General features: G+C 37.6%; 2 protein-coding genes across 2 annotated transcripts; both read left to right on the forward strand.

The window, feature by feature from the left end:
• The first annotated feature begins 2,848 nt into the window (after positions 1-2,848).
• On the forward strand, positions 2,849-3,877 carry LOC102692867 (trace amine-associated receptor 13c-like). The gene has a single exon (XM_015358868.2). The coding sequence runs from the start codon at positions 2,849-2,851 to the stop codon at positions 3,875-3,877; it is 1,029 nt and encodes a 342-aa protein (XP_015214354.2).
• Positions 3,878-17,273: 13,396 nt separating this feature from the next.
• Positions 17,274-18,176, forward strand: LOC102693065 (trace amine-associated receptor 13c-like). Its single transcript, XM_015358874.2, has one exon. It carries the CDS (start codon positions 17,274-17,276, stop codon positions 18,174-18,176), a length of 903 nt encoding a protein of 300 aa, XP_015214360.1.
• The last annotated feature ends 4,949 nt before the right edge of the window (positions 18,177-23,125 follow it).

Here is a 23,125-nt window from a genome sequence, read left to right on the forward strand (position 1 = left end):
AGGCAAAATGTTTCCAAAGTAATCACAAGTGAATGAGTCAAATTGATGCAGATGTTTACAAAGAAAGTGGACTATGGTAGTATTTTGAGCTATATAAATATATTGTATTTAGATCCGTAAATTAATGTTGTTATTAATTTATTTAGATACACGATTCCATGTTATATTCCCTACTAAGCGGATTCTAAAAAGTACATAGTGTTTTACTGCGATAACAAGCACAAGTATTCATAGAAAATTTTTAAAATTTAAAAATGTATAGCTTTTTGACAATATAAACTTAATATTGTCAGAACAAACACCTGAAAGCTTTCCCAAAATAACCACAGTACCATAGGAAACTGAGTGAAAGACTTTGAAGCATAAAATATTTATGAAGTGGGATACTGTTGTGTATTTTTTTATTGAAACTACCACTACCAGTCATATACAGTTTGTATAATATATTTATATTCCCAAGTTAATATCATTAATGACCCCCAAACACCCCCTGTTGCAACAAGTCCAGCCCTCAGGATGCAGTCCTCTTTTTTGGAGGCGAGATAACAGGTGTGGGGCACTGTTGCAGTTCCCAGACGGATGGAAAGTGTCTTTTGTCTGGACGGCAGCGAGCTGACTAGTGACCATCCGTAAGCACAGATCGGTGCCCTCCCATCCTCGGGAGCTGGCTCCCTCGGCACCCAGAAGGACACCAGATGAACCGGTGTCGATCAAGGCCAGGCATGGTTGTTCCTCAATCCGACACGGAGGGTACAGGCTCTGGCTATGGCCGATCCTCCGCACAGTGGATTGTGGGGCACAAATCTCCACAGTGCCTCCTGACACCTTCGTCGGTGTGTGGGGATCCGGAGGCTGGCAGTCCCGAGTGCGGTGTGCTCTCGTCCCACAGCGGCGGCAGATGCGCTTGCGACAGCGCAAGCCATCTCCTCCTCCTCACTCGACTCATCCGTCGCAGTCTTGGCAACCTGGCACGGAGCACTCCTCCTGCTGGAGCTGCCAGCCTCCCCAAACGTGACCTCAGCACGTGTGGCGAGAGCCAAGGCCTGCTCAAGGGAGCCTTACAGTCGTGGGTGTAGAGGGAGTGGAGTAATGGACTAAGCACCCCTGGGGGACCCCAGTGTCCAGAGTTAGTGTGCAGAAGGTGTGGTTTCCAAGCCTAACAGCCTGAGGTCTGCCTGTCAGAAAGTCTTGAATCCAGTTGCAGAGGGTGGTGTTGAGACCCAGTGCACTGAGTTTCTTGATTAGTTTCTCTGGAATGATAGGGTTAAAAGCTGAGCTGAAGTCGATGAATAGTAGCCTTGCGTATGTTTTCTTTTTATCCAGATGAGATAGGGCAGTGTGTATGGCAAAAGAGAATGCATCATCTGTGGATCTGTGGTGCTGGTAGGCAAATTGGTATGGGTCCAGTGTGTTTGGAATGGTGTCCTTAATGTGCTTCATGACCAGCCTCTTGAAGCACTTCACAATGACAGGTGTTAGTGCCACCAGTTGGTAGTCATTAAGACATGTCAGTGTGGTTTTCTTTGGGATGATGGTGGTTGTCTTGAAGCAGGTGGGGACTACGGCTTGGGCCAGAGACATGTTGAAAATGTCTGTGAATACACCCGCCAGTTGATAAGCGCAGGCTCTGAGGACGCGACTGGGTATGCCGTCAGGTCCTGCAGCCTTGCATGTGTTCACTTTTAGCAGAGATCTCACCTCATCTGCAGACAGTGAGATTTAACATATTGTCATACAAAAATAATATAGCTCACGTAGGTAGCTGTGTTAGCATGCGTAAGATGCAAAGAAACAAGTAAAAGATTTATTCCATGCTGAAAAGAGAAGAAAAGAAACAAAGTTTCAACTCCATGATTACGATTCTATATTAATATTCCATATTAAGTTGATTTAAAGAAGTACTACAACAGATTCAATGATGCTGATGTTTTCAATAAGATCTAACGCACCTAAAGTACCACCTATCGATCTTCTTTGGCCAGTGAAGATTCTTTAGGCAGTGTGGTGAAGTCATTTTGATGCCGTAATGAGTTTTGTGGCACAATCTGGGTGACTGCATCTGTGCATAATGACTTGTAGTGTAAAATAATTTGAGCACTCTAAATTCGATGCAATCAAAAAACAACTTTCATGTTAATGTTTTAAAGGTTCTAAAATATCAAGGATAGAAAAAATAATTTCCCTTTTTAGCATTTTTAAGAGCCAAAGTAGAGAGATTCTGATTCATTTTCTAATAGAAATTTATGTGAAATGCAGATTAAGTCAGGTAATTTAAAAATTACACAAGAATGAAGTACTTTACATTCATACCAAAATACATTTACTAGTGAAATTTCAGTCACAAGGGCCACCTATGAGTATATACTGTATTTGATGTGCTTCTATTCTTTCCACAGGAGGAAAAGGAATCTAGATATACAATCTGAAAAAGAAAGTAACAGCTTCTGTAAGAGGCTGTTTTTCAAACTTTTAAATTTAATTAAATGCTTAATGTTATTTTTCTTCAGAAAGACTTAATTAGCATTTTCAAAGTTTAGTAAACAAGATATATCTGTTCTCCAAGCTCCATTAAGACAGATTTCTCACCAATGAAGAGTCATCAGCTCCTCCTTACAGCAGGAGTAGGAGGAGGCAGAGACCTATTAATGTACACAAGATTAGGAGTAAAAATCAAACTCCTTGAACACTTTGAGATATTCCTAAATACCCTGATTATTTTGTAATCCTTCCTATGCCTTTTTGCTTTGTGTATTGAATACATTTATGGACAAAGTTAACAAAAAGGCAAAACGTTTTCTGTCTACAATTTGTTGTGTGGATTTAACTTTCAACAGATTTTTCCAGTCCAATGGAAATCGCTAATTCAGAAGAACCTCAGGCTGTGCAGTATTGTTTTCCTTCAAGCAATGCATCTTGTCTAAAAGAAATGCGATCTAAAGCAGCTTATGCTGCTTTATACACGGTGCTGGTAATTATGGTTACCCTAACGGTGTGTGGAAACCTTGTTGTGATTATCTCCGTCTCTCATTTCAAGCAGCTCCACACACCAACTAACCTCATTCTGCTCTCTCTGGCTGTGGCAGACTTTCTAATAGGACTGATTGTGTTGCCTTTAAGTATGACAGCTTTAATAGAAACTTGTTGGTACTTTGGAGATATGCTGTGTTCTGTTTATAAGTTTTTTGACTCTGTTCTTGTATCAGTTTCTTCTTGTAATCTGGTTTTAATAGCCATTGACCGCTATTTTGCTGTTTGTGACCCATTACTTTATTCTACTAAGATAACAGTTAATGTCATGCATTTATTAATACTATTTAGCTGGCTTTTATCACCATCTTACATGTTGGCTTTCCTCTACCTAAATGGAAATTTTGATGATGGAGAAAAGCTAAATTCCTGTCTTGGAGAGTGTTCATTTGTAGTTACTGACCTTTGGGGAATAAGTAATCTGATATTTACTGTTATTTTTCCTTGTTTTATAATGATAGCCCTGTATGTTAAAATTTTTTTAGTAGCCAAAAGACATGCAAAAATAATCAATTCATCAGTAGGAAGAGAGCACATGAAAGGAAACTCAAGTGAAATTTCCAAAAGTTCAGAAAGAAAAGCTGCCAAAAAGTTAGGAATTGTAGTGCTTGCCTTTCTTCTTTGTTGGATTCCATGTTACATTTGGATACTCATTGCAGGAAGTGTTAATGTATCTACGACAGCGGCTCTCTTCACTCCTTCTGTAATAGTTTATCTTAACTCCTGTGTCAATCCAATTCTCTATGCCTTACTTTATCCTTGGTTTCAGAAGTCATTGAAACTCATATTCACATTTAAAATATGTTATGTAGCATCTTCTTTTATAAATTTGTTTAAAGACAAGCATTAATTTTTGTGCATGTTGGATAGCTTTATATTATTTCTAATATATTAAGTTGATAATAATTTAGCCAAATCAAAATGGAAATTGGTTTCACTGCTTATATCTGGTGACATGTGATGGACTGGCATCCAATCCAGAGTGTATCTTGGATGCTAGAATTGCCTGCTGCTTACTGGGATAGGCTCCGGTTCCCCTGCAACCCTGTATTACTCTCCAGTGTAATTATCAAATCCACCCGAACAGGTAACTAATTGATGTAGACATGAAACAGTATTTCTGTGGCAGTAGAATGTAGGTCTCTTAGATGCCTTGTTTTGTAAATAGCTTTACATTTTTATGTATGTGTGTTATTTAGACTGTATTATTGTTAACACTTTTCTAGTTTGCCTTTGATTTAATACTCTTTTTAATTATGCTAACTACTTAGGTATATCTTTGAAAAATTGGGTATTATATGTGGAGGGGTTAATTACATATTTTAATTATTTTTTATCAGACTGGCATGGTGGCACAGTAGTAGTGCTGGGCCCTGGGTTTGGTTAGAGATTAAAGTCTGGGTTCAATTCCTGTAGTGCAATCTGTTTGGAGTTTGCATGTTTTCCTTGGATTTTCTCCAGCAGCTCCAGTTTCCTCCTCAGTCCAAAAACATGCTGGTACAGATGCAGCCATTCAAAATGGGTGGGGTATTTCGCGGTACACCGCAGTGGGCGTGTCACATCAAAACGCAGTTTCACACAGTATCACGCGGTGTATCGCGTCATTTGACGTCATACCAGAAACTATCCGGAATCACCTTGTAAAACCGCCAGGAGGACTTAACCTCTCATGTACAGCATTTGAGCTTTTAAATTTAAACTGTGTATTACAGCATGTTAATCATCAGTCATAAAAAAGTTGGTATATTTTATGAAAGCAAGATTGCTCAGTTGGGAAAAAGTACACAACCTAGCTTTATCATAATATTTTAATTATGCAGAAATATTTTATACATCAAAGCCTTTACTGGAGATATTACTAATATTATTAATAATGAATGACCTTGGACAAGCTGTAAATTCAAAGTATTACGCTGGTCCACATTATTTGTAACCGTCATTTTAAAATAAAATACTTTATGTTTTCATCGACAAAAAGTAACACCACAGCATTTTGTTGATCTAACTAACAAGGAAGGGACATTAGCTAGCCAATAGAATAAAGGAATACATTCCTTTTATTTGTTTATTTCTTTAGCACATTTATTTGAACATTTTCATCGATTATACAAGCCCTGAAAAACTGTCCAATCCCTAGTTCATAAGGCATTTTCTTTTAGCATAACAGACATAAAAACTCCCTTGCTTTTGACAGAGCGTTTCATAATTTCTAACAACGAAAATTATTTAAACTGTGACACTTATCATTCAACCAGAGCTCAAAATATCACAAGGATCCTCAAGAGCACAACAAAGACTGTTTTAAAAGATACTTGTAGCAGATACATGAGAATCCAAACTTTTTTATCTACGCTTTCTTATCTATGCTAAGAAGTAGTCTTTCAAATTTATCACACAGTAAAAAGTCAAATTTCAGGGGTGTCCGCATACCAGGGATTATGGTACTGCTTCAGAAGGGTGTCAGCCAGTCAAATTCCAGGACTGGAATTTTCTGTTTTATAATCGAGAATATGTAAGCACGTATCTAAATAAATTAATAATTATATTAATTTAAGGATCTAAATATATAAATATATGTATCTATATAGCTGGTAGTATTACTGTATTTCACTTTCTTTGTAAACACATTTTGTTAACACCTGAATCACAGGTGGATTCTGTTTTTTATGTTATGTTATGGTCTGTAGCTCAAATCCTGCTTCACTAAAAATTAGACACGAGAAGAGTATTATTGGACAATGTTGTGAGGCTCTGGTGGAATTTCTCTTTAAACTGAAGAGTTATAGAGCAGACAGGTTGTGTATTGACACTTGTAAAAAAAACATTCCAATGTTAATATGACACGGAAGATAATGTGGTGTATTGGTCGTTAGTGAAAAGATTTAATCATTTAATCTCTTTACTGTGCACATTTTAATCCGCTTAGTATTGAATATTTAGATGGAATTTTACCACTAAAGGGAAATTTTAGTAGCTAAGCATAAAACACAGAGGAGCATAACAAAGGTCATAAAGGTCATAAACGATATTAATTTAGGAACAGTCTTCCAGCGAAAGACACCCCCCCCCCCTCCAAAACCAAAACCCCTTACTCCTTAACTTGCTTACAGTAGTAGTACTTAAGTACAGTACAGTAAGTACTTACATTGCTTACTTACGGTAGAACTTCTCACGTTAAGAAAGCTAGGTGTTAGCATAAACTATTAGTAATCAATAATATTAAATTTAGCACTGTAATAAATTGTGCTAATAATAAATTCTATTCTATTCTGAGAATGTAGGGGGGAGGAAGAAAGCCTGTGGTCTTTTCACTGATAAACTTGTGTCAAGTTGTCAACAAAAACCAGCTGTCAATTGTGTGTCCATAATATTGCTATTTTGATATTGCTAATTGCTATTGGCTTCTCAAAAGCACTTTACAGGATAACAACTGATGAAACAACAGTGGCTGGGGGTTGAAAATACCTCTTGAAAATACCCTTGTTTACAATGTATTGTAGGCACAGAGACTCAGTAGCAATAGCAATTAGCAAAAGAGTAGCAAAATATCAATATTATGGACACATTGACTTTAAAAAAAAAAAACTTTTTTTTGACAGCTGGTTCAGCACCCCACCGCGCCAGCGCACCAGCATTATATTCTCATGTACGGGTAGAATATGTTCATTGTCTTCCAATGAAAGACGGGTTCCTTTCACGAAGTCAGGAGACATAAGAAGCTTGCCACACCCGGACTGTTACACCAACGCATTAGCAAGTTAAAGCTATTCCATTGAGGAGCCGGGCGTGATAATTGTTTTTGTTCCTTGATTTTCTGATCTGCATGGCCATTTGGCTGCAGCGAATGTGAATTCTGTCTGGCATTGCCAGATTGTGAAAAAATAAAAGTATTTTAATCAAGATGGGGGGTAAGGGAGTCGTCTCTATGACATTCTCCCTTATAAAATTAACGTGAAACAAAACAAAAACTAAAAATAAGATACAATCTACAGACATTCACAACATAAACATATCTTAAAACATTTACATACATTGTTAAATTATTACTTTAAATATATACTTTAAGTTACTGAAACAGCCAGTTAATAAAATCGTTGCAATTTTGTTCTTGTTTGGAGGTGGGGATATTCTGACAACAATTGATTTTAAGACAATCTGTCAAAGAGCAATGAAATACAATAATTACACTGGGTGAACGTTCCGAGGTCAAATTCTTCCACGACAGGGGTACCTTTAAAGCGGAGACGACAGCACAGAAAAATCTTGGCGCTCCCTCTCTTTAAAGCCCTGCCCAAATACGAAGACAGTACGTTCAGTTATAATTCAAACTGAATTAAAAACTACTCCTATTTGGCATTTTAGTTATGGAGGTGGAAAGACGCCCCCCCATCTCTGGGTGCCTGAGTTGTCGCCATATTTAACCATTCTGTGTCCGAGTCGCAGTAGGTAGAGTCACGTTCGAAAAAAAGTTAATCCCAGCTACAATACATTATTTTTAATATTTTTGTGGTAAGAGGGAGCAAAACATCAGTATTTACTGCTAGTAATTAGTGTACGATCTATAGTTGAAATCTGAGCCTAAATATAAAGTTAAAATCTCGACAGACAAAGCAACGCAGGAAATGCACACACAGAAATATACAGAAAATAAATCCGTTCTGACATCTCAAATCAGTTTCGATCAAGGTCTCGAAAACGAACAAGAAAAAGAGAATTTTCAGAGAGCAATTACGCTGTGTTTATGTAGAATAAGTGATTAGGTATATGAGCAATCTAATTACTTATTCGTTTAAAACGCTAGATAAAATAAAGTTTATTATTAATTTGCCGAAGAGTGGTGAACATTATTATGCAGAAGACAAAGATAATGATTTACGTTAAAAGACATTTAATTAAACATGGGTTTGCGGGTTTGGATGACAGGAATCTAAATAAAATAAAATACATAAAACAGGTTTCGATAGTTAATAACCACTTTTTATTCGTGAAACACGGGTGATTTATCTTCCTCCTGATCAGTTTCGAAATCTGTGTATGCTGTAAGGTTTTTAATTCTTAATTAAACTTTTAAAATACGCGTTTCGAATAGAAACAACATATGTTCTTGTTTACCTGGTGTGTAGAGCAGATCAGCATGTCTTTTTTCCCCAATCAGAGGGGTGTCAGATGGTGTCAGCCAATCACCATTCCAAAGCCCTACCGTAATCTCTGGTATAGGGAGACCCCAGAATTCTGTCCCATAGTTTAGATAGATGATATATACTTTTATTGATTCCGTGAGGGAAATAAAGTAAATCATTTTCATTTTAGGAAATGATGAAATGCTCGGTTAAAAGCAAGAGAGATTGTCTGTTATAGTGGACATAAAAACAAGAGTTTGCTGTGGCGTTATTGGAACCCAAATTTAATAAAAAATCACTGGCATTATATCCTAGAAGACACAGACTGGCGCCAGACAGGGAGAATGCCCACAGCGTAAAAGAAAATGCCTGATGAACTAGAGATTGGACAGTTTCTAAGTGCTTGTACAATCGATGGAAATGTTCAAATAAATGTGCAAAAGAAATAAACAAAAAAATCATTTATTTCTTTATCATATTGGCTAGCTAATGTCCTCTCTTTGCTAGTTAGTGGCTGTGTTTCTGCTTTGGGTAGCAACGGGTGACTTTATTCTCAGGCGGAAGATGTTAACAGCTTAATTTTCATGTTAAATATTTTTTTTAATTAAAATTCATTCTATACAGCAGTCACATATTTGCGTACCGTTTCATAAAACTTTCATGCTTAAAATGTTTAGGGAAAAATGGAAGACTGGTGTGTATTTTGTCTTTAAACTACCAAGACCAGCCATACACAGTACAGTTTACATACAGTAATATTTTTATGTTCCTAAATTAATATCATTTATGACCTTCAGATGCGTTATGCTCCTCTTCTCTTTATGCTCAGCTACTAAAATTTCCCTTTAGTGGTAAAATTTCATATAAATATTCAAATCCTAAGCGGATTAAAATGTGCACAGTAAAGTGATTAAATGATTAAATCTTTTCACTACCGACCAATGCACCATGAGTGCCCCTGTCGGCCATTTTGGCCAGCCAATCACTTACCGCGGTGCACTGCGGTGGCTTGCGGGTAGTTGCGTGTGGTCAGGTTTTGAATGTCTGCATCTGTAGGTTAATTCCTCTCTAAATGTGGTCCTGGTGTGTGTTTGTGACTGTGTGGGCTCTGAGATGGACTGGCATTCTGTCAAGGATATATGCTACTTTCTGGGATAAGCTCTGGGCCACCATGACCCTGAACATAATTTAATTACTACTTTTCAGTTTTTTGGGTGCAAGGTCCTGACTAATAGAAGCCAGGCCATGCAGTTCATGGTGCGAACCCAAGATCACAAATCAGGATGGAGAAACATGGAACAGGCACACACGCACAACATGTATATAAACCCGTTTTTCCTCTGAAGTCCCAGAAGTTAATGTCCCTAATATCTCCCCACTATCCCAGACGAGTTCCCATCTATCCCATCATGCACTCACCAAGTTCCCCTTCACTGCCTGATGAGGGCACTATAACACCAAAACTCTCCAGTGTAATTATAAAACCCACCCAAACAGGTAACTAATACAAAGTGGACATGAAATAGTATTTATAAAGCATGAATCAGAATTTGGTGAAACTTCATAAGCAAATAACCTTATAACCAGGTTATAAAGTTACTCCAGCCAGGCTCTGAATAGAATAGGCTCTGGATAGAAGCAATCCATTGCTTTTCCAAATTTATATAAATGATCTAGAGTCTGCTATAGCTGGTAAACATCAAATTAGCAGATGATAAAAATAGGAGTATTATATCATCACAAACTGTAGAAGCAGGGCATAATATGAGTAAAGATTTAGATTTCAGAATTCAAGATAAGGCAAACATCTGGCAAATGAAGTTGACTATGACTTTATGCATTTTAAACTTAAAATATACTGCACATCAAAAGACATCACTCAACTGTTGGACATAGGAAACCAATGTACCTCATATATTATTATTTTTTTCTGTCAAAATAAACTTTATTTCAAAGAAAACACTTCACAATCAGTACACATCCTAACAAATTTTCAAACTATCATCAAATAAAAAAAACTTTCCAAATGAGAAGATTGTCTATTATCAATCAGTGCCAGTGGATGATGGGGCTGTATGTGCAATGAAAGAGTCTCTACAAGCCCCACCACTTGCTTTTGTCCATGTCATTTTCCTGTCCCGGCTCTGAAACTTAGAAGCAGGAGCTCTGGGATCAGGGATTTTCACTTTAGTACTGTACGGGGCCCAAAGTCCCTTGCTGTGGAGAATCCCAATGTGACAACGTCGTGCTTCATCCTCCCTCTGAGGTCCACAAGGGTCCTCTCCTCTAGGTCCCTCGCTCCCCACTCTGTGTTGTGCCAGATGAGAGTGTTCCTCGCGTTCCACAGTCCTGCAAGTACTGTGTCCCTTTGTCTGATCTGGTAGGTGCTAGCCCCAGTAGGATGCCCTGATAGCTTGGCACTATTCTCGCTCCCAGGAGTTGCATGGTGTTGTCCATTTTGCCTCACACCACTGTGGCGAAAGGGCAGCTCCAGAACAAGTGCTCCTGGGTCTCCTCGGTGAAGCATGTATCCCGGGTGCAATGCGGATTCTTGGTGATCAAGTGTCTGTAAAGGACCACTCTGATCGCCAGCCTCTTGTGTACAACCGTCCAATAAAGGTCATTTAGTTTGTTGTCTAGTGCTTTTTGCCTTTCCCAGGCTTCTCTGGGAACCTGTAGCCTTTCTCAGGTGACCGGTTACACCCTCACCAAATTGTACAGGGCTCTGCGGTCTGGCTGTCTCATGGGCATAGCTCTGTCTCCACTAGACAGTGTGGGTGTAGGTCTCATGTCTCTTTTCAGCTTTTGGTCTGGTGTTTGTCCACTGGGCCAGGTGCCTCATCAGGATAGAGAACCACAGCCTGAAAAAAGTACTGGTACTTGTGGCTGATGGGCTCCCGCAGTGCCTGACAGAGGTTACAGAATAGGATGTAGTTGAGTTTCAGGGGGAAATGCAGCAGGTCATCCCCTCTTCCTCGATCGGCTGGCACATCCGGTTCCTCATGATGTACTTGTACCTTCCACCCCATACAAACTTGAAGACCATCCCTTGCACTTGTTTGAGTCTGGCCGGCAACAGGTACACCAGGTAGCTAGGTAAACCAAAGCCGGCAGGATGTCTGCTTTCAACACCATCACTTTCCCCATGAGGGACAGCGACCGTGTCTTCCACAGACCCAGCTTCACATTCTTCCTGGTGATTCTCTCAGTCCAGTTGATGGTCTCAGTGTCCTGGCTCTGGAACAAAACCCCCAATATTTTGAGGGTCTCTGTATCTCACCACGTCTGTTAATGGCTCTGCGAAAAGAACATAGAGAAGATGTGACAGAGAATACCCTTGTCGTACTCCAGACTTCTGGGGAATCAAATCCCCCAGGTGTCTATTTATGTTGACTCTACTGCCCATTTCAGAGTACGGTATCTTTATCCAGCAGCTGAAACTCTCTCCGAAAATGAGGAGTTAGCTGTGGTTTACTCCGTCGAAGACTTTCTCCTGGTCAAGGCTTACCATCATCATGGGCACGTTCTGGTGATAATGTGGGGCTAGGCGGTCCTCAGTCTGCTGGCCAGTACCTTGGACAGGATCTTGACAGTCACGCAGAACATCGTTATTGACCTCCAGTTCTTGAGGTCTGTGGTGTCAGATCACAGAAGATGAGATGGTGAGTCAGGTGTAGTTTCCTTGCACAGACTGGTACTTTAATTAGATCCCCAGCACTAACTTGCAGTGACTCCTGCTTTATCAAAAAGATCCAATGTGTATTCCATCTGCACACAGACCAGTGACAACAATCCATGGATGCTGAATTTGCCAGCTCTGAGAGGGACCTGCAGGACGTCACCAATGCCAGGCAACATAGGGACTTGTGACTTAGGCATCCAGTGTGATTTATGGGAATTGGAGTCCCTAAGACAGTGCAGCGCCTGTGAGATTGCTGAAGACGTCTCAGATACTAAACTGAAAAGAACACTTATATTAATAAAATTCATCTGTCAAGCCGGCCTAGCAGTCATTTGTTGAAAATTAATTTTATGTTCCATTACTAATCAAAGTGGCATCATAAAGAAAATAAACATGGTTGCAGTATTGCTTTACAGCATAAAGAGCTTTTGGTTTGTGCTTCCTCAGGCATTAGGGATAATGAAAGCATATATTAATGGGGATACTCCCATTATTCCCCACTGTGAGGAGGAACAATGCAACCTCAAAACACATCCATCCAACGATTTGGTGAAGTCAAATAATGATAAAAATTATAACTATAGAAACTACTAAGAAGACCAAAGGGCTGCAAAACACATATACATTTTACAAAAATAATATAGTAGCTTCAAAAATTAATATTTAAAATAAAATACACATAAAATCTACAATTGTGGTTCCTGTGTAAGGATATCTTTAAATACCCTTATGCTCTCCAAGCATCCTAGAGATTTTTGGTCTGGAGGGTCATTCATGTTATTGTTTGATTTGTTATTAATATTATTGTAATATTTAACATACTGTGATATATAGAATCAACAAAATGTCAATATGGTGTATTTATTATTTATTATATTTTATTATTATAGAAAGAGTCTTTACTATTCCATTATGCCCAAGGAACAATGTGTCAAAAGTACAACTTTGAACACACCCAGACCTCTGAATCACCAATGCGTCACTCTTATTTGTATTTCATTTTGAACAACAACAACAATAATCACAGCAAGAGTTCAAGGGAAATGTTGTTCAAATGAGCACATTAAAATGTTTCCAAAATAAGCACAGCAAGTGACTGAGTTAAAGAATTTCATGCAGAAAATGTTAAAGAGCTGAATCCAGGCATGGAAAAGGCTGGTTCTGGCAGGAAAATGAGTCACGGGGAAGTGTCAGGCAGAACAAGGTCAGAGCTAATTCAGGAATCAGATGTTTGGGCTTAGAAGTCACGAACAGGGTTTCTTTTAAATTTCATTTGAAGAGATTTGATGACAGAAAAGAACGTATCACTCTCTGGGATCTCAAATGACAGAGTGTCTTCCCCGTGGCAGGTGTTTTATAGACGGTCAGGCTTAATTAGATGAGGAGCCATCTTAATAGAATGAGGGGCAAATCGGAACACGACCCGTGGGTGTAACAATTTGAGCACTATCAGGAACGTGTTCATGTGTGGAAGAACTTCGGTCCCCCGTAGTGGGGGATGTGAGCTGCTGCCTACCTGAGAATGACAAATATTAATTATTTTACTTTGTTACTTACATAAAAGTAGTTTAATGGATTGTATAGTGAAATTAAATATTTATTACAAATTGCTTCATGATTCCAGTATTCAATTAAATTTAATTTTAATTTTAATTGTAATTGTAAAGAAGTAAAAAATGGTTAAATGGTCCAGGGTCTGGCATGAATAAAGTTCACTATTTGTACAGCTGTTGACAGGACATCTTTGAGGTTCTGGAAGAAATTAAGAAGTCACAATATCACAATGTAGGAAACAGTGCGTCACAATGACTTGTGGATCTTCTCTCTTCGTCAGGAAGGAAAATCCAGAGTTCATTCAGCAAAGATGCTTCATTGGAACATACTGTGCCTTGGTAAATAAACCCTTTTACTTTTTCAAGAATGTCTTAAGCCTTCGTGGTTGTTGGAGAAGGCTAGCTAAAGTGAAAGTTTTCTTTCATGGTACCAGTGTCCACATACTCTACCAAATAGAAACAAGCAACTGACTGCACTGTGACACACTGGTAGTGTGACTGAGAAGTGTCGTTTAAATTACAGATACAATTTTTGAACCTTGGAAGAGCAAACACTTCTAGCTTCAAAGCAGAGAGAATGTTTGCTGAGGTCTGGGGGATCTCTACAGCAAAAATAATTTTAAAGTTTACCTTGGTATAACTAGCTAAGGTGTGGGTTATTGTCAAGGAGCAGTACAGAAACACACAATATAAGATCACATTTAGAGCACAGAGAAACAACAAGAAGATGACGGGAATAGAGAGACGAGAGAGCAGAGGAGGTAAGAGGAGTGGGAACTTGAAGCTTGCACCAGGCAAGACCCCCTACTTCATGATCATCCAAACAAAACCTAACTTGGAGCTACTGTAAGTATTTGAAACCTGTTAGAGAGAGCGTTCTATCCTGTATTTTTCAGGAACTTGGACTTCCAGGGTAAAAGATACCTAGGTGGAAACATCCTTTCTGCTTGTGGGTGCATTTCTAGAGTAGGGAGATAAACTCCCATTTATTTTTGTGGCATCTGGGGTGCAAAGAGAGAGCAGGCTGTATTGCATTTAGTTAGAAGGGTGCTTATCTCTCATGTGGCCTCTGTAGGCATTAGAAGTTATGTTAAAAAATAATGCTTAGTAGCAGTCTGTGTGAGTACAATGTTATGCTTCTCAAACACCTTGTTTGTAAATACTGTATATAGAATAACGTGTGTATTGTATGTTTTGTTGTGTGTAGTGTAGTTTGGGTCAAGTCAAGTGTAATAAATATTTGTTTTAGTAAGTGTGCATTAATTATTATTCCTCTCACCAAAGTTGTGCCAGAGGACAAAGAATTCACATGCTTCTGATTATACCAGCTGCTCAAGTATGTTCTGGAGAAATCACTTACAAGTTGGAGAATTATGAATAATTATTTTACTCACTGACTAAACCACTCGGTTAATTTCTGCTTTTCACCATTTTCATAACCCCCCATTTGTAACAGTAGTTTCTTTTGTGAGCTGTTTCAGAATATTCAAAGTCATGTTGGAAATTCAAAAATGACATGCAGGCGCCCCAGGTTAAGAACTCATTCCTTTATCGGTTTTCAGAGGTTCTACTGGAAGTGCTGTGTAGGAGAGCTGGCATCAGTTGGCCCAGAGATGCATTCCTCACTGAATTACTTACCACCTTAAAGGATCCACTAGTTTACAAATGTCACTGTTGTGTGGCAGGTAGATGCTACTCCAACTGATTTCAATTGTTCTACATTTCTTAGACATTGTCCATCTGTATCAGATAATGAAAGAGACTAAGTTTAAATTAGCAATTTGTGTTGCTAATTTAAAAGCATAATTTAAAACAACATAGAAACAGCATTTTTTGATATATGAAATACCATGCTCTATTAATACTGTAACGAAGGTAAGAGGATCCTATGTAGACAAAGGAGAGGGAAGATAGTGAAACAGGCGTACAATCCAAAACCATTTCATTTTACAGGTGTTTTTACAATTAGTTATCTTCCTAGCCTGTAAGGCATTATATAGGATTTCTGAGTACTGGGCTAGCAGTCTGGCTTTTTCTATGTGGTTCAAAACACAGGCCTATGAGTCACCCTGTTGTGAAAATAGGGTAACTTCTGTTGTATGCTGTGTTGTGTAATAATTACTTTGTGTTATTTTTAATAAATATTGATTTATCCTAGTTTTCCTTTCATATATTACTTTTTCAGCAGAGCTGTGCCAGAGAAGAAAGAACTCAGGTGCCACTAACTGTACCAGCCACCCATTATATTCGTTGACAACTGAGGGTTTTAATTATTTACTATATTTTATTGATTAGCCTGCTCTGTGTTTATATAGTATGTTCATAATTAACGTCTTAATGACTGCATCTAAGAATGGACTGTTTCACAATATGCAAATACTGAAACAATCCAGAATATCATGAATTGGCTCCATGTTCGACAACTTCAATAAAACTGAAACTCCCAACATCTGTGTTTTATAGTCTCCAGAAAAGACCCATCTGGACTGGGACCATAGCTGGGACTCACTTGTCAATCATTAAAAGATTGACCAGAAGCTGTGAGCTCCGGGTCACCTGAATGTTACATTATATGACTGATTTAAATTATGAGACTCACAATAATAATAATAATAATAATAATAATAATAATAATAATGTACAAACCTGCTTTTGCTGTCCCTGGCTGTGGAAGACATTTTAGTAGGAGTGACTGTGCTGCCTTTAACTTTAAATGGAATGAGCGATAACAATGTGCACTGCTAAAGTCATTGAATCGTATGGTCTTCAAAAAAGTCAAATATTTGATTCATTTTCTGAGGTGCAGTGATTCTCTAGGCTCCTCACAAAACTCTAGTGCATTAACATGTCCTACAAACCAATGAAAAATGATCAAGATGTTCTTGAGAGAGTGGGGGGGCATTAACTCCCAGATATAAAATAATGAGCAATAACAAATATATTCCCTTTAATATATTCAAATTTGATGCTCCTCAAGATTTTTGCATTGAATAATTCAAATAATAAAAATAACCCTTTACCTTCTGATGAAGGAAGGATAGATGCCATTTTTTAAACACAAATCTTTTAATCATTTTTATGCATTAATAAGGAAAGGTATTGTAGTTACATCATATTGTTGTTATATTATGATGTATTTTTTTATTTTGAACATCCTAAGAAGCCTAGTTGCACATTCATTTAAACTGTCATTACTAAGTGACATTTCATATCCACTGCTAATTAATATTTTCTTCTGAAATATTGTATTGTACTGGTTTCTTAAGTTGTGGTTAATGTAAAACTTACATAAACTGCTGATGACATAAAATATATCATCAGCAGACTTAAAATCAATGTAATGAGTAATAACAATGTGAACTGCTACAGTCATTAAATCTTATGCTTTTCAAAAAAGTCAAATATCATTTTCAGAAAATATTTGACTGTTGTTTTCAAACTCAAATCATTTTCTGAGGTGCAGTGATTCTCTAGGCTCCTCACAAAACTCCAGTGCATCAACATGTCCTACAAACCAATGAAAAATGATCAAGATGTACTAAGAGTGGGGGGGCACTAACCCCCAGATATAAAATAAAGAGCAATAACAAACATCTCATTCTGTTTCACATCAAGTCAAACAGATAGAAATGATATGATACTTATTACTTTAGTTATATTACTTTATTTTATGCAGTGCACACATCTGCTTATGGAAAATCATTTATTTCATTTCACCACATTTGAATTGTAGAAATCTCTTCCTTAATTTGCATGTGTACTTAAATTTCAGCAATGGAAAACCCTGATTCAGAAGAACCTCAGTCTGCATATTATTGTTTTCCATCTAACAACGCATCTTGTCATAAAGAAATTCGATATACAGCAATCTATGCTGCTCTGTACACAGCGATGGCTGTGGCTGTTGGACTAACAGTGTGTGGGAATCTGTTGGTGATCATCTCCATCTCTCACTTCAGGCAGCTCCACACACCAACAAACCTGATCCTGCTGTCCCTGGCTGTTGCAGACTTTCTAGTAGGAGCGTTTATGTTACCTTTAACTGTGACAGCACTGATAGAAAGCTGTTGGTACTTTGGGGACTTGCTATGTTTTGTTTACTTGTTATTTGCCTCTATTCTTATTTCAGTTTCTCTCAGTAATCTGGTTTTAATAGCCATTGACCGTTATTTTGCTGTATGTGAACCTTTGCTTTACTCTACTAAAATAACAGTAAATTTGATTCAAATATTGATTCTACTCACCTGGTTCTTATCACCATCTTATACATTGGCTTTGGGTTATTTTAATGGAAATTTTGATAATGCTGATGCATTAAATGCTTGTCTTGGAGAGTGTTTAGTTATAGTAAGTGAATCTTGGGGAATCATTGATATAATAATTAATTTTGTTTTTCCTTGCTCTACTATAATTACACTGTACATAAAAATATTTACAGTTGCAAGAAGGCATGCAAGATTGATCAATGTTTTTACAGAGAAAAATGTAGAAAAATATAAAATGTCAAAACAATCAGAAAGGAAAGCTGCAAAAACATTAGGAATTGTAGTTTTTTCCTTTCTTTTTTGCTGGGTGCCATATTACATCTGGACACTCGTTGAAGGAAATGTTAACGTATCCATAACAGCATTTCAGTTTTCACCTATTGTAATAGTTTATCTTAACTCTTGTATCAATCCAATTATTTATGCCTTGTTTTATCCTTGGTTTCAAAAGTCTGTCAAGCTCATTTTAACATTCAAAGTATGTTACACAGATTCATCTTTCATAAATCTCTTTCCGAACAATATTTAACCATTTAATTTACATAATCTAAAACAATAGAAATATATTTAAACTTTTTTTTATCAGTTTTTCAATATATTTCGATGACCAGATAAAAAAATCAGTAAACTTTTCTGAAATGATCAAATCACAGCATAATATAGGGTGTCAAAGTATCACATCTGAACTTTTTGTAAAGTTGAATTTTGAATATGTAAAGTATAAATTTCAGAGTGAATGTAACATAAATGTGTGTGTGGAATTTTCTTGCATTATTTTAAAAAAATGTCCTATTATAAATCTAATTCTGTACAAAACTGTATTAGATGTAAAAAAAAGATCTTGTGATTGATTTCAGATTATTTCATCATATGTATATTGTCAGGTTTTACTCCTAATCTGGTAATTGAATTTTTAACATATTGATAAGATGAGGCTGTCTATTGCAGTTATTGCAGTCTAAATAAATGCTTAATACTTTCAATTGCAAAGCTTTTCTGTTATCTATTACTTTGGAATATAAATATATCTAATTTCTGATGACAATTTATTTTTCTGATATATTCTTAATTTATATACTGTATATAGTAAAAATATTAAAATAAAAATGAGAAGCCCCTTGTTTTGGGGGGAAATATTTAATGGCATACAAACACAGTAATATTGTAAAGGGTAAATATTTAAAGGAAAAGTCACCAACTATGTTCCCAGAAAGCCCCAATTCAGTTATTCATACAGGTCACCCTAAACTATCTGCTGCTTTAAATTAGGAGTGCTTGTTTTAGCAACCAACCCATTCAGAAAATAATGTTTCAATACAGGAAACACTATTTTTGGAGGGCTGAAAAGCCATGTGTTTAACAACTCATTGTTGTTAAATTGTTCCTGCATTTAGAAATTTCTGATTTAAGGGATATGATTAACAACCTCCTGGATTAGGGCTTTACATGACACCAGATTAAGAAATTTTGCCTGTTTTTTAAAATTTTACGTGTTTTCGCATCAGCACAGTTTTTATACAGAACTGCCTGGGAGGAGCAAATAAAAATACTTGACATCACATTCGTGTTTCAAAACCTGCATTAAGCTTGTAAGAATCTTTATTAAATTACAATAAATTATGTACACATAAAAAATCAATTTGGGAAGTAAAAAATGTGTAGAACAATTGCAAGTCTTTTGGGCCTAAATTTACATTTAGTACAGAAAAAATGAATTTACACATTCTACTCCTTCAGTCAAAAACAACAAAAAAGTTCATATAAATAAATAAAATATATAAAAAGGTAATATACCAAAATCAAGAGTAGCTCCTCTTAGAGTGCTGGTTGTAATTGGAATTGAGACCCCTTTGGTCTTTCATTAGATCCACATGGAAACTCTTTGTCACGGTCATCATCCCTCCTCTAGAGGGCACTCCCACCTTTCTTGTATTATTTACTTTCATTACACACACTTGTCCCTTGTCTCCGTGGTTTCGGGCTCAGCTTTGGAAGACGGACGTCCGGAAGCCCACCTACCAGGAGTGGCCTGAGGGCACAGGTTTCAGCACGGCGTCCTGACTTCTGGATCCAGGGCTTGGAGCGCCTATCACCATTATCCTTTTAATCCTCCATGTTCCTGGTTCCCATTCCCTCTCCCCTGGTTTTTAATTGTTCGTCTCGGATAGATCTCCTGGCTTTTAAGTCTATGAACTGTGACCCGGCAACAGTATTGGACCTCCTTTGGACTCATTCGCTTGTGCTCCCTTCATGCAATGGATTAGTTCAGTTACCATCTGTCATCCCAACCTACCTTGCTGTGCCTTCTCTAACGTCATTCCCTAGACGGCTCCGGATGATACCATCTCACATAGGTACCAACGCATGGACACCCTCCATGTTTGTATTGGCTTTTGTCACTTGATTCCGTGTCTTCCATCCTTCCAAAAGGACCTCTTTGGTAAATCATTGTCCCTGTGCTTGTTTGTGTGTTTTGTGAGGGACTGATATTCTGTCCAGGACACATACCCGAGAAGTACCTGGTATAGGCTCTTAACAGTTTTAAAAACCCATATGAATACCAGAGAAACAACTTATATTCTGTAAAAACATAGAAGTACTTTTCCATCATATCCTCTCTCAGCAAGCAAGGGGTGCAAGACAGGATACACTGTCCTGAAATAACAAATTTGAGTGCAAAGCCCTCTTTTCTACTTTGTAGTATGAGGCCAGGTGTAAACATACAGTATCTCAAAGGTGTTGCTGGAATCTTCAAACTCTTCACATTTTAGTTCTTTTTCAGGAACATGATGGTTACTAAATCTTCAGGAAATGAGAAAGCAAATGATTTTCAGGTCACTTCTGGAAACCTGTGTATCTTAACACAGAACTTGATGAGTGACATCAATTGACAAGCAGTTTTCCCATGCTTCATGTAGGACATATCAAGAAAAGGAGTTACTGTACACACCGTGCTTATGATGTTCTTTGATTTTTTTTTTAAATTACAGACTATGTGCAAAAATTAGAGTGAAATGTTCTAATGTAAATAGCATAAACATATAACAATACCATCACATTGATGGCAAATTGTATTTAAAATCATTTTAGAACACTTAATCCTGTCTGTGGTGGTAGTGGAGACCAGGATGTTTCCTCCACCAAGCTGGACCAGAATCAAAAGATTCAAAAACCAAGGTTCAAGGACATACAAAGATTTATTATGATTGTGTGGCCACATAGTCAAAACAGTCAAAACCGCGAGTTACCGGTAAATACCGCGAGTTACCATAAAATATCCTATAATACCGCAAGCAAAATAATAGTATCCGGAATTTCCGCAAGGTGGAGCTAATAAAGCTCAACCTCTCATGTTTGAGCTGTCGCCATCAAAGTCTTTAACGAAGATATTACTAATAGTATTAATAATGAATGACCTTGGACAAGCTGTAACTCAAAGTATTGCCCTGGTCCACATTCTTTTTTTCATTGACAGTCTTTGTAAAAGTAACACCACAGCATTTCACAATCACGCATTTGTTTCCAATCATGCAAAGTACAGTAATTTTTAAGAATCGATTCACCATGCCTTTCACATGCTCATAAAAGATATTGATTTAGGAACATAAACATATTACTGTATGCAAACTGTACTGTATACAGTATGTATATGTATATTTAATGTCTTAACTGTGCCCATTTAAGTATTGAATATTTATATGGAATTTTACCACTGAAGGGAAATCTTAGTACCTGAGCATAAAAAGAATAGGAACAAGTAATAGGTTTATTCCATGCTGAAAAAAAGAAGAAAGAGAACACAACGTTTCGGCCGTGGAGCCTTCTTCAGGTGTGAGAGAGACAGGGCAGTAGGCAAAGGTAAAGTAGCGGGAGAACAAAGGTTGAGAGGGAGGAGGAGTGAGAGGCGGGAGCAGGGGACAGAAAGAGAGGCCAATCAAGAGGTGTGAAGTCAGAATGGGTGCAGAGACCTCTTGATTGGCCTCTCTTTCTGTCCCCTGCTCCCGCCTCTCACTCCTCCTCCTCTCAACCTTTGTTCTCCCGCTACTTTACCTTTGCCTACTGCCCTGTCTCTCTCACACCTGAAGAAGGCTCCACGGCCGAAACGTTGTGTTCTCTTTCTTCTTTTTTTCAGCATGGAATAAACCTATTACTTGTTCCTTTGCAGCCTACGCATGCTGACGCAGCTACCCACCTGAACTACATAAAAAGAATAGGAGTGTTACGTCCCAGTGCGTGTTCTGTGTGTGTTTTTTCTATGTTCCACACTGCTGACCCTTGATTGTTCTCCCTTCCCCATTGGCTAACCATCACACCACTGTTTCAATATGATGTCATCATCAATCAGCCCTCAGCCAATTTTATTCACTATATAACATGGAGGCTTTCAGCAAGGAGAGGCCTTTTGTTTGACTTCGGTCCTGTTTGATTTTGGTTATTGCTTCGGCTTCGTTTGTTGGTTTGTTTTGCTTTGTGTGTGTGTGTGTATTTTCATATTGCTTCGGCTTTGTTGTTGTTTGTTGTTTTTTTTTGTTAGTTTGTTTGTACTTTCATTTGTTTGTGTGTTCATCCTTGTTTTGCCATTACCTTGCTTCAGTGTTACATGTTCAACTTTTGTGTTCTTTTGTACCCTGCTCCTGTTGATTACTCTTGTTTTCCCTTATTTGTATTCCTGGTTCACTTGTATTTTTGTTTGAACTTTTGTATATAAGGTTAGCTTAGGTTCTTGGGTACACTTACACACTTAGTTGATTTTGTATTAGTACATTAGTTTAGTACGGGTGAGTGCCATTTGTCTTGTATGGTTTTGGGTAGTCAGTGCAGGTTAGCTAGGGTGTTGAAGACGCCGAAAACCGTGTGTTTCGGGTTTTCTTTTGTAGTCAGTTTAGCTTTCCCTCACTGTCCTAGCCAGCTCCATTTTGTTTGTTATTTTCTTTTCTTTGGCACCACTCTAGTTCCTTACCCTTATCACGCTTCCTAGTCCCTCACCAAACCCCCCCCCTGCTTCCAAAAGAATTATCCTAAATGTTACACCCCTTTTCCCCTAGACACTTGGGGTCGTAACAAGGAGCATACTGTAACGCGTGTGAAGGTTATAAAATATATTAATTTTGGAACTTAAACATACAGTATATGGCTGGTCTCGGTACTTTAAAGAAAACATACACACCAGTATTCCATTTCTCCCTAAACATTTTAAGCATTGAAGTCTTTAACTAACGTGATACCGGAGTCAACAAGCATACTTTTAGAATTTGATTAAAAGGGAATATAATATGGAATCGCGTTTCTAAAGAAATTAATAACAATATAATTATATTCATGTTGCAAAAAAACTGCAACGGACATAAAAACTACCTTCCTTTTAACAGAGCATTCCATAATTTCTAACTACAAAAATTATTTAAACTGCGACACTTATCATTCAACCAGAGTTCAAAATATCACAAGGATCCCCAAGAGCACAGCAAAGACTGTATT

The sequence above is a fragment of the Lepisosteus oculatus genome, chromosome 2 (assembly GCF_040954835.1).
Source record: "Lepisosteus oculatus isolate fLepOcu1 chromosome 2, fLepOcu1.hap2, whole genome shotgun sequence".
Classification (NCBI taxonomy): domain Eukaryota; kingdom Metazoa; phylum Chordata; class Actinopteri; order Semionotiformes; family Lepisosteidae; genus Lepisosteus; species Lepisosteus oculatus.